This window comes from Dufourea novaeangliae, unplaced genomic scaffold, assembly GCF_001272555.1.
Source record: "Dufourea novaeangliae isolate 0120121106 unplaced genomic scaffold, ASM127255v1 scaffold196, whole genome shotgun sequence".
NCBI lineage: Eukaryota > Metazoa > Arthropoda > Insecta > Hymenoptera > Halictidae > Dufourea > Dufourea novaeangliae.
In genome coordinates, this window is record NW_015374090.1 from 230,761 (window position 1) to 246,367 (window position 15,607).

The window sequence follows — 15,607 nt, forward strand, 5'->3', positions numbered from 1 at the left end:
CTTACATATATATTAGTGTTTAAATAGAATAGACTAGTCTATTTATACATACATATATTTATATTATATAGACAGTAATCTGTTTTTACGAATGACTAAGTGTGCATTAAAAAAGTGAAACGTACAGTACAAGTAATCAGCGATTTCTTGTCTTAAAGTTCCCGCCTGCTTTACTGCAATCGGTTAAGTTAAAAGCCGTTACATCGGTTACAGCAGCAGGCAGACGTCAGCACTCAGCAGAGCAGACGTGCGCAAATTATTCGTACGACGTCGCGCATGGTTGCAACATACGTATATCTATATATTTTGCAGCCGTTTCGTAGTTGTGTCGTAGCTGATTGGTTGTGTAGTAGAGAAACGAAACGGAACTTACGGAACGACGAACGTGAAATATCATTGAGGTCACCAGAGTGTCTTTGAAAGGTTATCGAACGTAGTCTTCTCGAATTTGAACTCGGTCACATTCGTGCCCGACATTCGTTCCGAATATGTTGCCACGATTTCTGAAGCCCACGTTGACCGTCGCCCAGCAAGGAGCGAAGCGGCTCTCCACGAGCGCTCGGGTAAGTCCGATAGGTTTCAACTTCAATTCAGTACAATCGATTAAAATTTTGTTTTTTCTTTTGATAAGTTTCATACAATGTTCCGAATGTGAATCATATTTTTCGTTAAACGCGGGATCGTTGTATGCCCAGTCGATTACTTTATCCTTCCCGATGATGATGATGGACATTTGGAATAGTTATGCAACCGTGAACATTGTATTGCAAGAATAAAAGTGTAAATTTAAACTACCAGAGGATTTCGGCGACAAAAGATGCGTCTGATTAATTTCTATTAATTTCCGTGTTATCTTTCAGCGTGATGCTAAGGTCGCAGTTATGGGTGCTAGTGGTGGAATCGGTCAGCCGCTATCATTGCTCTTGAAACAATCGCCTCTCATAACTGAATTATCATTGTACGATATCGTGAACACGCCAGGTGTCGCTGCTGATCTTTCACACATGGACACCAAGGCGAAAGTAAAAGCTTTCACCGGTCCTAATGAGTTGAAGGAGTCAGTTAAAGGAGCTCAGGTATGTGTTACAAACAAAGTATATGTACATAAATACACATTGATTCCTACAGAATGGCTTCTGATGTCTTTTTCTCATTACTGCATCTTCATAGGTGGTCATTATACCTGCTGGTGTACCACGTAAACCAGGAATGACTAGAGATGATCTCTTCAACACAAATGCTTCTATAGTAAGAGACCTTGTCCAGGCTGTTGCTGAAATGTCTCCAAAAGCACTTATCGCCATTATTTCTAATCCAGTTAACAGCACAGTGCCCATTGCCTCTGAAGTATTGCAGAAGGCTGGTGTTTATGACCCTAAGAGAGTATTTGGTGTAACTACCCTGGATATTGTTAGGGCAAATACATTTATTGCTGAAGCAAAAGTTAGTTAAAAATCAATGCCCGCGATAGAATGTGGACAGTGTTCGAAATACAGGTATTCGATATTCATGCATCTTTCCAGGGTCTTGATCCACAGAAGACATCGGTACCAGTTATTGGGGGACACAGTGGTATTACTATCATTCCACTGATTTCACAGTGCAAACCATCAGTTTCCTTCCCAGAAGATCAGCTAAAAGCTCTTACGTTGAGAATCCAGGAAGCAGGTACAGAGGTTGTCAAGGCAAAGGCTGGTACAGGTTCTGCCACACTTTCAATGGCATACGCGGGTGCTCGATTTGGTTTGTCGTTGATCAGAGCACTCAATGGAGAACAGGGTGTCGTGGAATGTGCTTATATCAGATCAGACGTTACAGCGTCGAAATATTTCTCGACACCTGTTGTTTTGGGTGTAAGTAGATTTTGCTGAGAGAAGCGAAGTGTGAATTTTGTACACAAAATATTACGTTCATACCCCATTGCAGAAAGCAGGAGTTGAGAAGAATCTCGGTCTTGGTACTCTTAGCAGCTATGAAAAGCAACTATTGGATGAAGCTATTCCAGAACTCAAGAAGAACATTCAGAAGGGAGAAAATTTCGTGAACAAGAAATGAATACTGTAAATCTGTGAAGTACTAGATAGAGGCTTGATTGTGACCACAAACAGGAAGGAGTCAATAATTTGAAATATTCGTCGTAAAGTTCTCGCGTTGTACGCGAATCGATAGGTATCCGAAAGGTGGATCCTTTATATGTGTATATACCTACCAATCGGTAGGTGAACCTGTATTACGTACCATACAGAATAGAGTAAAATTCATTTCTTATGAATAAGTAAAGAAACGTACAAAATCCGGAGGACAGAGCAAGCAGTTTTACTACATATTATAAATAATACTCGTAGGCCTCGATGAAAAAACGTGTCAAATCTTAAAACATGATGTAGCTAATTTGAAAATAAAACAAGTCTTCGAACTGAAAGAGAATTAAAATTATTTCTCCTAGAACCTTTGCATTGTTTTTATAATTTTATCATCGTTGTACATAATAGAACTATTACATAGATAAGTAATTAATGACAAGAACCAGGGCACCATTAAATTATTTCATGGTGAGCAGCTCTATATTACCAACAGTTAAATGAGATTATCAGAATCAAAAGAAACAATCATTTGAAAGGTAAACGGGGCAACCTTCGGTACAATGTCAATCGTGCATGTGACGAGTACAAACAACGGTTCTGTTTAATTGTCTTTAATGTCTTGGAACCAATAGTTTAAAACGTGACGTGTAATTCTAGTTACAGAAATATTTATTACCCATTCTAGTTATAAAAATATTTATTACCTATTATAACACTCTGTTATTAATTCACGTGCTCAACGTCTATGCACGTTGAATAGTCTGGATTGGAACGTCTGCAAGAAAAATACTATCATGGCAAAACGTAAATGCTATAAAAGATCTCGACGCAAACAGGGCTTGTATCAATCGCAAGAGATGCTGTTGCAGAAATCAGGCTCATCTGACACGATCGATAGCATTGGGAACAATGATACTCCTTTAAGAAGAAACGTGGGATCGTCGGAGCAACTTTTAGAACAACGTTCTCCAGAGTCGGTGCTTTTTGACTCACAGCAGCTGGAGTTGTCCTGCTGTGGTGATTTGAGTCCGGAGTTCGCACCTAAGCTTCGAAGGAGAAAATTAGATTTAAATAACTTAAACACAAATTATGAACAATATGAAAGTGAAATACAGAAGGAGATGAAACTATTTAAGGAGAATCAATCCGATGTAGAACCACAGCAGCAGAAGGTAGACACATCTACATTGTATCCCATGGAAAAAACTTTACCTATGAATGAAGAGATCAAGGTGGACATGCACAAATGTGAGTCCATACAGAATAGCAAATCCTTTTCAAACGCAGTACTTGGCGTGCGTAACTACAACACTGACTTCCATTCGTTCAAATCGATGTACGATTTGCCTTACGGATATGTATCAGAACCAGGACAGTTTAGTACCTTCAATTCCGACGTGGAATCCCAGAATCCTAGGTTCCACCATTTTCTCGATGAATTTCAATCAGCTGCCTCTGTTTGCGAACCTGTTCCAATCAATTGGAGATTGAGCAAAAGAGTAACGAACACAATAAAGAAGAGTGGAATAAACAAGAGAGTCAAAAGGCAAAGTTTGATATAGTTAACGAGAAGTGTTCGCAGGTGTCGGGTGACGGTCGCTTTACTACCAATTGGAGTGAGTATAGGCGGATCCTTTCCAACCTACGACAGCTAAAGAACTTGAAGGTACGAAGTACCAGTCAAAAACCCGGTACAAGCTGTCTGCCAAAGTATAAGACAATTGTCGAGACGCGGTCCATGTATACATCTTCGTTGTCTTTGGTGTCACAGGGACATTGACGAATGAGCGCAACCAATAAGCGTCGTTTCGTGGAATCCAAAAATACTGACGTTGATAAAATCGACAAGAATAAGGGCTCGTGCGACCATGCCTTATAGTGGTTCACCGCCACCTGCCAAGAGGTGTAGAACGGCATTGAAATGTTATGATGACGCGGAAACAGAACATTCTGATAAAGCAATCGTGTCTCTCCCAGCCAGTGATCTCTTATCGGAAGAAAGAAGAAGAACACGCGAAATTCATTTTCGTCCAATTTAACCGCCAGCAAAACAGTTTGGAGTAGTTGCACACCTGAATCCCCCACCGCTTCTACGCTGGATTTACCTGCCGTCTTGGATTCTGGTGGCTGTAGCAGGAGTCTGCAAGATGTAACTTCTTAGAACTGAAATTTCACCTGTACATTTCAATGGACACCGTTTTACCGATGCTACATGTTTTACTACGTGTTTTACCGATTTCCTTTCAGCGTCAAGTGGAATTTGAGTTCAGTAAAAAATGTACCTGCGCCACCTCTGCACAGAGCCGTTCGTCGTCACGATTCCAATTTATCAAAAAACCTATACATAAAATTATTTTCTTTTGTATCTGGTTGATGAGAAAGCTGGCGAATACGTTTAAACAGGTACGTCGTTTCGCTGCCTTGTTGTACAATCTACGGTAATTTTTAATGATAATTGTTTTAGAATTATGAACGGCTCAAGCAGACAATGTTATCATTTTTTGAGAAGGCAAATCTGGAAAAATTTGAAGAATGCGGTCAACTATGTAGTTATGACATTACGCTCTGAGAACAAGCAGATGACTGATAGATTTTTAGAGAAAGTGATTATTTAGGTAGGGAAGATCGATATACTTACGCGAGGGAGAATAATATCCGCAATTGAGTACCAATGATAAAGTTTTTATAAATTCAAGCAGTATACTAAGAGACTACTTCATTGATTGCAGATACGCGCAAGTAACGTGACAACTATGGCTGCTTTGATCACAGAAGTCCGTAATATAGTGGCTGAAAAGAATGAAACACTGAAGCAGGAAATAGAGAAACTACCGAAGGCGTTGGAGGATAAAAAAACAAGTACATATACCTAAATCTCTGTCACCGCCTCCTTGATCGATGTCATCGATTCTGAGCACCTCCTTGCAGACGTGTTCTCCTCCGCCACCGCCTCCTTCTATTTCGTTATTCAAGTAATCGGTAGAGTCAATTACCCGAGCCTGAGTCTGTCTCCGATCATGACCGATACCGACAACTCGTTGGATCGAATCCTGAAACAGGTGGATGTTAATAGACGACCGAGACGTCTGTTAGTCACGACGAACTTTCATGAAAGGAATTATCACGAAAGATAATCATTCGCTGAATGTAGACGCAAAAGATAGCAACTCGAAATCCTCGATTGTGTAATCACATTGCAAAGAAATATAACACGGACGTTTAACATGTTGACTGTGCCACAGTGGAAAAGGTAGCCTACGTAGCCAGACACACTTTAAATCTTTGAAAATATGTATATGCGTTTCATTAATAGAGATTGCTTGTCTTGTTTTCAATTATACTGTGATATTAATCTTATGTCAAAATGTTGTAGAGGTATTTAAATAATCCAGCATGTTTGCAATGTTTCAACTACGAGTTATCTCGCTAGCAGTCTCAACGTGTTAAGAAGATATACATATATGTATGTATACTAGGTGTTAGATATACAACTTGATTCACAGTTTTGTAGGGTAGACGCAGGCAGACTGGGCCACAGCTGATGGATACATTGCGGTTAATGCTATTCAAACTAATTAGAGAATTCTGTGTGGCATCGAATATGAACGTAAATTAATAACTCAAGAGCGAATCCTTAATTATTTAGAACAGTGCGTCTTGCAAAACGCCACTCTTTAATCGTGCTTGAAATAATTCGGAAATATAAAGAATACTTGTACAAAATGTAACGATTTTAACGAATGTATTCCATAGAATTGTAACTTCATGCGATGAATGATAACTTGTGTAAACAAGGTACGTGTATTTTACAGAATGTGTACAGTACAATTATTATACATATTGACAATACCTATAGTTTTCTTTAGTTTAAGTCATATTCAGGGCTACACATGCTGTAACAATTAACAATGCATTTCTTGATTCTGGCATTGTGCTCCATTATATTTTATGTACATTAATTTATAATTCTATGGAATTCTATGAAATTCTGTGGAAAACATACATTAGGATTGTTATTCAGTGCGTGTTATTGAAATTACACCCGACTTCGACAGTCATTGAGACATTGAGAACATGTTACAGATTCTGATGTTGGGTTACTCACTCTATACACAATATTGCGATACAAAGAAAACGCCCTAAACGCATTATGTATGTACATATATTTTAATTCCCTTACTAATGCACTGATATTTAATAATACAATAAAGATCCGAGAGAGAAACAGATAAGAGTTGTAATTACTTTATTTGTAGCTTTCACGTATGTGGTTTTACAGAAAAAGGTCGTATCCAGTGAAATCGCATTGATTGTAGTAGTACAGAATGTGAGAACGCATACGCGAATCCAAGAAAGAAAAAAATCAAAGAGAAATTTAGCCTTCTTCCAAATGACGATAAACTTTGATATCCAGGTCTAGTTAATCGCTCTTGAAGTGGGTTTGCGACAAGATAATACAGATACAACTAATGTTTATAACACAAAGAGAAAGTTGGGGGGAGGGAGAGAGAAAGATAGAGAAATAGACAAGAGCAAATACTACACATCTAGTAAGAGATGGAATAATCAGGGATTTCTTTTCCTTATGTTTTTTTTTCATACATATAAAAATCAACTAAGCACGTACAGCGATACTGGGTAAAGGATTAAAAGCAGTCTCAATCGATACACCGATCATCTATCGCCATTAACAAATCCTACGGACAACCCAGGTGGGTGGTAATGCCTACTTACGATTTTATTTTAGCCGGCAACACTCTACAATTTCATTGTTGTGTTTGCTTATGAGTCTCGCTATATGTATTGTAAGTAGACTGTAGACTGTAGGCTGTAGACGATTGTAATGTTATCGCATTTGGCTAGTTCATCTTGTTTTTAATTCATTGTGTAAGCAAGTAATTGGACGAGGTATCTGAAATTTTATCGTCGTTTGGAATTCGCTACACCGTTCGTTGCCACTGACAAGTTTTATTGTGCCTAAATGTTCAACACTTGTCGCTTTTACTACGATAATATCTCGGCCGATGTTTACCCGATGTTCTTCTGTTCTCTCTTCTTACGCACAGTTTAATTACCTTCCTCCCGATCTGTCTTCCACGCTCTTCGACGAAACACATTTCGAAAAACTATTCTTTTTCTGTTACGATATCGTTCGAAAAACGATTCGCGTCAATCGATTTCTCCTAATTTTACGGTCTTAAAATTACTCGCATATACTTACTGACGGTGCCGTTGATATTACTTTGAGTTACTCTTTCAAACGTACTTTATAACATGATTATCAATTTTTATCGTTATTAATACCTAAATACAGGGGCACGATGCACACCGATTTTCTAGGCAGAGCTCGATTATCTGCTCGTTCCCTTCGCCTTATATATATATTACACACCTCGCTTTTTTGCTGCACGCTGTATACGAATTATCAAGATCGTCCTCATCGCCGTCGTATATAGGAAAGCCGCGCGTGTCCGAAGGACTCGAACGACTTTACTGTCAGTACACGTAGTGCCTATCAAATTTCTACGATACCATTTGGAAAATTAACTTCAGCTCACAGGTAATTTGTTTCGTGACATTCTTCGCAGGAAAACGGGCTAACGTTCAAAATATTACATACATTAAAGATACACATTGATATTTTCAAGCGATTGGAATTGTTAACTACCACAGATATTATTTCTTACCGTCACTATTTACTTAGACGAGTAAATGATCGATGATATTGTGTCGCTAAGCCTACCCCCCTTAACATGCTTCACGAGAATTTCGTGTGGGACTGACGAACAAATCGTCTTAAATGCTTGTTGGAACGTTTCAGAACGGAAATCGACAAAAATGTGAACGAACACCACGGGCAGATACGAACTAAGAGACGCAATGGAATCGAGGAGTGTGAATTAGCGAAAGTGAGCGCGAACGAATAAAGTCGGGATACAATCGTTTATTCTGTAATTTGTAATACCACAGCGATCGTTTATAGTTTTACACAATGGGGGCGTATGAAAAAGTACAACCACAATTACAGACTAGCTAGACAGCTACTTGTGTTTTTTTGTCGTGTATCGTGAAACGGAATTATTTCTTTTTTTTTTTATATATATAAAAAAAAATAAAAAGCTTATCTACCACATTTCTAATTTTTTTTTGCACGTTTCTCGTCGATCAAAAAAAAAAGGGAGAGAAATAACTACGGCTCTCGTCGCAGAATAATGTGAAGATGAAAAGAAAAAGATGCGTCCGACATTGTCGAAAGCGGGGCAACGTTGTTCCATTTACTTTGATGTTCTCTTTTCTTTCTTTCGTGTTAACAGAAAATTTCGATCTGCGACTGATGTTATTGCATTTAAGTACGACGCTTTTGTGTAAGCGTATTTTCTCTTCGTAATTCATTAAATGACTACACGAGAATCCATGCTGGAACTATGTATGAAATTACTTAATCCGGACTTCGTTCGGAAGTACATTCGCAATATCTTATACAGAAAGCAGGGACGAAGACGCGTGGTTCACAGTTCTAGTTGCTGGCCAGAACAGGCAACCACGTCTCTTCGTTCCGAGGAGACGCGTTTATTCTTGAATAAACGAATGATTTACAGTCGATTTACACGCATACAATTAACGTCCTTATTTATTATATAGTATCCGAGAGCGATCGTGCGCGCAGTAAAAAAGCGGGGAAAAGGACGAAGAGGACGACGACAAGGAGGAGGAGGAGGAGGAGGAGGAGGAAGAGGAGGAGATGGAGGAGGAGGAGAAGGAAATTGATTTGTATGGGAATAGGGAGCAGGTGAAAACAAACGAACATAATAATGCACTTCAATCGACGTCAAGTATCAGAATGTTTCGCTGTTCGTGAAACATATAGGACACATTGTTAATTCGTTCTCACTCACTGAAACCGATGAAAGCGTGGGGATCGTCTCAACAGACTGAGGGCATACTTCATTTCTTCTTTTTTTCCCTTTTTGTTTTCATTGCTATGAGTGACATGTACGCCCTGTCAGTCGACGCCCACACAACGCGTTTTCGACATCGTCCGTGCAACTCTTTCTCTTTTTACCGGGCATACACAGGTGTGATGACAGCATTTTTTTCTTCTCGATACTCGAAAAAGGCGAAGACAGCGCCTCTCTAAATGCTTTTTTTTTTTGCAGTCTCTCTATTACCGCAGGGTGCGCATCCTCTGCTTGTTACTTTCCGCGTGCTCCGTAATTAGATGTGTTTTATCGATTGATTTTTGTTTGGAATAGCCGTACGTGCATGCTTAGGGTCACGCAATTGCTAAAGATCTCCCCATCCCACCCCGAACTGCCACCTGCTGAGTTGTTTTCTGTTGCTTACGAGTTATAAAGAGTTTTTTGTTTTCTTCTGTGTCTCAGTTTTATATACGCAATGTAACACTCACTACAGTTAGAGTTACGATACGTCCTGATCTTCCGCATCTTGCAGCTGCTCCTTCTGTTCGCCCTCCCCTGTAAAAGAACATGTATATGCATTAACAAACCTCTTCTTGTTACGAGAATATTAATTTCTAACGAGAATAAAATGTCTGCAACACAAGTGACAGGTTAAAGTTGACCATTGCAAGAAAAATGTAAGTTAGTTTTTTTTTTAAATAACCAAGAAATAGGATACCGTCGGTGATGTTAAAGTGATCAACAGATTAATTAGGAGGAACTGATATTATAAGGAGCAAGGAAATATTATGTTGCTCACCAGGTAACTGAATGGTGTAGGGGCCTACTGAAAAAGGGTGTGCCTGTGTTCAAGCATTGGTGGTAACGACCGCAGCCTCATTTTCGCGATCAGCCTCAAACTCTAAATTATAAAGTAATGATTCTTCGCCCGGAACCGCAAGGTGTATTTAAAAGTACGATTTAAAATAAAAACTCCACGGCAACGGGGTAACAGAGTTTTAAAATCGTTCTACACTAGCTACCACGGCCGTACAACAGAGTGAAAAATATCTGACGGGACAAGGAAGATATTATCGCGCTGCTGCAATACATATTATTGATCGTCACACGATGTCGCTTCTACCGGCCAGTGGAAGCGTTTCAGCGGATGCTAAGAAACAAATTTCAACTCGTTGTCATCACAGCATACTAACCATCTCCTTGCATATCCGACGTCCACAGAGTCAGATTGTCCCTGAGGAGTTGCATGATAAGGGTAGAATCCTTGTAACTATCCTCAGATAAAGTGTCTAATTCCGCGATTGCGTCGTCAAAGGCTGCCTTCGCTAGACGACACGCTCTGTCTGGGCTGTTGAGTATCTCATAATAGAACACGGAGAAGTTTAGCGCCAATCCTAAGCGGATGGGATGAGTCGGCGGCAAGTCTGTCATAGCAGTGTCGCTGGCCGCTTTGTAAGCTACCAGCGAGTTTTCTGCCGCTTCCTTCCTGTCGTTACCAATTGCAAATTCGGCCAAGTAACGATGATAATCGCCCTTCCTGCAATTGTACAGCAGTAATAAGATTACAGGAACAATCTTCTCGAAGGAACATTGTGTTAAGCTATCCTACCCTATATCTACTATATACTGTTTGGATAGAATGCCTTTCTATTGCCAACAGTGTATTAATGTAATGCTTATCGTATGCTTTCCTTGTCATATGTCGAGAAGTAACAGCTTAAGCTGCACTTCGATTCTTACATTTTGTAATAGAAGACTTTTGATTCGCCCGTGGAAGCGTACGGAATCAGATGTTTATCCAGGACTCCGAGTATATCGGCACAGATGTCTTTCAGTTCTTTCTCTACTTGGGATCGGTACTGACGTATCATTTCGAGTTTGCCCTCTGCGCCCTTGTTCTCCTCCTTTTGTTCAATGTTCGAGATTATTCTCCAGGAGGCTCTCCTCGCTCCGATTACGTTTTTGTAGGCGACAGAAAGGAGGTTCCTCTCTTCGACAGTCAGCTCCAGGTCCAACGAAGCGACCTTCTTCATCGCCTCAACCATTTCTGAAAATTTCGACGACGGACATCGCCGTCGATGGCGGTGCCATTAAATCGAAAACCATTCAAAGTAAAATAGTTGCATACATGTAGCCTCAAAGGATAAGGACACTGAAAATATCATGTACAGACGCCGTTCTCTATCGGATCCTAAGCAAGTGTCCCTATTTTTGGGGTTACATTGTGTACAGTGAATGAAAATGGTATTAATTGATATTTAATCAGGATATTATTCAATACTGTACTAAACGGAAAGAAATATACATATGTATATGCTATTTTGGTGCAACTATGAGACTTACAGAGTGATATTCTACGAAATCATGGTAAAGTAATGAATTGGAAATGACTTATTGATTATTAATACGTAGCTACCCTCTGTGGATATATTATTAGTTTCATCTGAGATGGTGGAGAACCTTTGTGCGAGAAAGACGAGCACACGGGCATGTATTAACCCGCTGCCCCTTGAACTTTGCGAGGAAGTTGGTTACTATTATGTATTTATTATCTATAGGTATGCAGTATTCGAGAATAATAATATCGATCAAGATATATGTATGTACGTGTCCGTCCGTCCGTCCGTCCGTCCGTTTGTGTGTCTTGTGTAACTGGAAACAAAAGATACAATCAACAAATCGTATAAATCGAATGAAAAGTATTTATTTACAGTTGGAAATAAGGGACAAGAATAGCTTGTCACATTATATAATGATAAAGGAGCCGACTTTATCGCGCGTACTTATGGGGTAAGGTTGAAATCTTTGGTGTCACACGGCAGAATCGATAACAGGAGGGAAAGAAATTATTACAGAGGTGTGAAGTGACGAGGAGACAGATTCCGGGTTTGCGGGACTTGAGCTTAAGTCTTCGTGGGAGTCACGGTTAATTGGCAGTTTCTAACGGTTTCGGTTATCATTGAATAAATACAATGCACCCTCCTTCTTGCGAACAAATATATATTATATCGAAAATTCTAGTTGGAAAAGAAAATGTCATGTCGTTCCGAATCCAATTTAATGAAGATAAGGATGAAACTGTTGTGTTGCGTGTACACGTTGTCCCTAATGCGAATAAAGTTGCATTCAACTGTGACTCAAGTTCATGGTGGTTTTGGGGCGAAAATTATCGCGAACGCGGTATACAGTGACGACGAGCCCTACAGAAACGTAGGATATAGCGAGTACAGATCAATACTTTCCTTCTACTATGTGACCCCTCTTCTACCCCCTCCACATTCACACTGTCTCTCACCCCGATGCCGTTCTCACCCACCGCACCGTTCTGAACTCTCCTCTCTCCTCGTTTTCTCGCAACCCTCAAATTTGCCCACCGCCCTTCTCGTTCCATCCTTCCTTTTCCACCCCTTTCTTCTCTTCTTCGTTCGTTCGTTCACTCGCTCCCTCGCTCCCTCGCTCCCTCGCTCATCGTCTCCACCACACCTTTACATCCCCATCATTCTTCACGCTCGTCGCCCGTTACGTCTCGAGGATCGTGTATGCGCACATACATATTTCCCCACACTTTAATAGGGGTGTCTCTCTCGATTAACATGCCCACGCGGCGACCAAATTATGGAAAGCAACTCCATAGGATGAATGTTGTTGCCGAGATCCCTCTTCACCCGCTTGATTCGCTTCATGGGTCAGTTTTCGTGGATCCTCGAAAATGTAATCATGGATTTTTGCTTGTTCCTCGGACAACGTACCTACCGGAACTTATTTCGGTTACGTTACAGTAAAGAAAAATAGGAGGCAACAGACAAAATCTATTTACGATAGGGGCTATATTATATATCCCGTCGTAGCAACTGTCGAACGTTTACATTTCACTAAAACACATACATGCATACATACATACATACATACATACATACATAATGTATTACAGATAAAATATTTATAGCGAGAAACGCGGAGAAAGAAATATGAGAAACAACGAGATTTGACGGTTCTCCTTATACCGCATCAAATCCCCACTACGGGTCTGCTTTCGCCAGGAGCAACTAAAAATTTCTATTGTCGAACGTGTACTGATGTGAGTATAGAGTGTAATAGCGAAAACAGAGAAAGGCTGGAAATCAACGAAACCGAATATAAAGCTAAGAAAAGCAGAGGGCGATCAACTGAAAATCGTAGTCGCGACTCGATAAATCGGCTGGTCGATCAGCCAAGTGATTTCTCTCTGCTTTCAAGGCCAAATGCCACGAGCAGAGCACGCGTTACTACGTGTCTAAGGAGTAACCCGGCAGCGATTGGTAAATATCGTGCTGTTCCGTGCCCTGCCTATGCGTCACACGCGTCTTTGAAGAACCGACTTGTCTGGTTATCTGCCGTGGGGCCCCTAAAGTATACTCAAAATGCACGCCTAGCAACGGCGTTGGCTAACTTTCAATGAAACAATATAGAACTCGAGAACGACAAAACCGTATTTACTGGCTGGTCGACCAGTTTTATCGAACGGATGTCTATAGCCTATAATCAAGTACCATGACAAGATTCGGCAGAACGGTGACATTAGTTAAGGAGACGAACCCACCCTACAAAATAAGGAGACACCGATCGCGAACCGGCGATTCGACAGTACGCCACCGTCTCGATTGATTAGTCGTATTTGACGTTTCCACGACTTTTGACAGATCTGATCAAACTCGACCACGGCTTAAACTTCCTGATTTTCGGAGGACCTCACGATTATGTTTTGCAAACTGCAAATTCGAGCAAGTCGCAACCCACGAGGATCGTACCACCTCCTTTCTCTTTGTGGCCGTGCATCTCTGCTGTCTGGTTTCGTGGATTTCATTTTGGCGCAGGCCGGGTCCTTCCCCGGAAAATATCTACTCACCGTCATAACGCTCTGCTTGCTCGGCCAATTTCGCTTTATAAACGTTGTCTTCCCGTTCTGACATCTTGGATGCTTGTAGATTTCACGGGCAGACGAAAGGTTTCAGGGAAATCGCTCGAAATACTCGTTTCACCGAAATACGTACACCTCGTCGTACAGCCACTCGCAAGCTCACTGACCAAGATGGCGGCGCCCGCCAACAATCGAAAGCAGTTCCCAGTTCGCGCAGCCTCTGCAGACACTCCACTCGCCATGCGCTTCCAGTATGTATTACTACGCGTGACGTCATTCGTCGTTACTGACGTGCGCGCATGTCGGTTAAATTCTCCGAATATCCGGTATCAAACCTGTAACCATGTTACATTTTACATTTGAAATTAAAATGTCAGATAATATTTTCAGTCATTCACTCGTGGTAACACTAGTTAAAATTGGAAGAAACAAATTTAATTACTTGAGAATAATGTCATTTTGAATTTCATACCATATTAGTTATCAGTTTCAAGTACCGATGAGAACGTAATGAGTTCAAGCGATTCCTGCCAGCATTTCAAATTCACCTTCGTATTATCACTAATACAATTATTTTTAATGTTTAATTCGTATTAAGAAATAAAATAACGTAACTTTTTTATACCGATGAAATAAAAACGAAAGAAATTAATTTGTTGGAAGTAATACTTTAAGCGTCAGTAGAAAAGCATTCGAGTCTGTGACTGTAAAAATATTGTAACTATATTGTAAAATATAGTACAATGTATGTATATATATTATACATATATATATACGTTTCACGCGTACGTCATAAGATCGATGACGCACGGTTACATTCCCGAAACAAGATGTTAAAAACGAGTAACGTGGACCCAAAGGAAGAAACTTCCTCGATAAAGTTGTGATTTTTCATCAACAATCGATTCAATAAATTTTTTAGAATGGGAATTATTTGTGTCTAATTAATTAACCCATTGAGATTCGAAAACAGACTAAAAATCATTTATATGGCAATCAAAAACCGATGGGGGTAATAAAATATTGGATGATGCATGTTATCCGTTCACGATCGTCCGTTTTAATTTGTTACAATAAATCAATATAATTTGTTCGACGGAACAAAAGGCTATGATTATTTATCGATCGTAAAAATAACTGCACCATTTGTGCAATCAACGGGTGTTACACAGGAGAAGCCATAAGGCAAATATATGAATGCTATAAACATATTTTCGTTTTTTTTGTAGCGAAGCATTTGTATTTTATCGTTCCACACATAGCTAATGTACAAGCGCTACTTAATCCAAACGTTCGTTTCTATCTGTTTTATCATATTTTCTTTAAATTATTTTCTTTATAATTAATTTGTATTTATATGTATGTATACAGATATATCTGCTTATTATCAACTATTAAAATTATAATACAGCCAAATACTTAATTGTAACAATCATAGTAAACATTGGTTGCAAGATAGATGTTCCGTTCAATATCGTCTTCTACAGACCGGAATAATGTAACTGTCAATATACAAACACTATGAACGGAACAGCTGTACGATGTGCTCACAAGAGGGATATACAATGGGTTTTATTAATTATCATATGTACATATATTGGCATACATACATACGTACACACATACATACATACATGCGTGCATACAAGCGTCCATACACACGCACACACACACACGCACGCACGCACACACACACACATATCTAT

General features: G+C 39.8%; 3 protein-coding genes across 3 annotated transcripts; 2 read left to right on the top strand and 1 right to left on the bottom strand.

The window, feature by feature from the left end:
* Positions 1 to 220: 220 nt before the first annotated feature.
* Positions 221 to 2,411, top strand: LOC107190786 (malate dehydrogenase, mitochondrial). Its single transcript, XM_015579665.1, has 5 exons — positions 221 to 563; positions 861 to 1,076; positions 1,171 to 1,443; positions 1,524 to 1,853; positions 1,927 to 2,411. Exons 1-5 carry the CDS (start codon positions 489 to 491, stop codon positions 2,053 to 2,055), a joined length of 1,023 nt encoding a protein of 340 aa, XP_015435151.1. The 5' UTR covers positions 221 to 488; the 3' UTR covers positions 2,056 to 2,411.
* Positions 2,412 to 2,878: 467 nt separating this feature from the next.
* On the top strand, positions 2,879 to 4,957 carry LOC107190737. The gene is given in 7 exon segments (XM_015579604.1): positions 2,879 to 3,541; positions 3,583 to 3,858; positions 3,893 to 4,084; positions 4,087 to 4,233; positions 4,332 to 4,487; positions 4,616 to 4,687; positions 4,814 to 4,957. Coding segments are annotated over 7 exon segments (1,650 nt in total).
* A 1,055-nt stretch (positions 4,958 to 6,012) lies between these two features.
* Positions 6,013 to 14,134, bottom strand: LOC107190782 (14-3-3 protein epsilon). Its single transcript, XM_015579658.1, has 4 exons — positions 13,890 to 14,134; positions 10,745 to 11,051; positions 10,198 to 10,541; positions 6,013 to 9,559 (listed from the first exon to the last, which is right to left on the bottom strand). The coding sequence occupies exons 1-4, from the start codon at positions 13,951 to 13,953 to the stop codon at positions 9,504 to 9,506; spliced, it is 771 nt and encodes a 256-aa protein (XP_015435144.1). The 5' UTR covers positions 13,954 to 14,134; the 3' UTR covers positions 6,013 to 9,503.
* Positions 14,135 to 15,607: the final 1,473 nt, after the last annotated feature.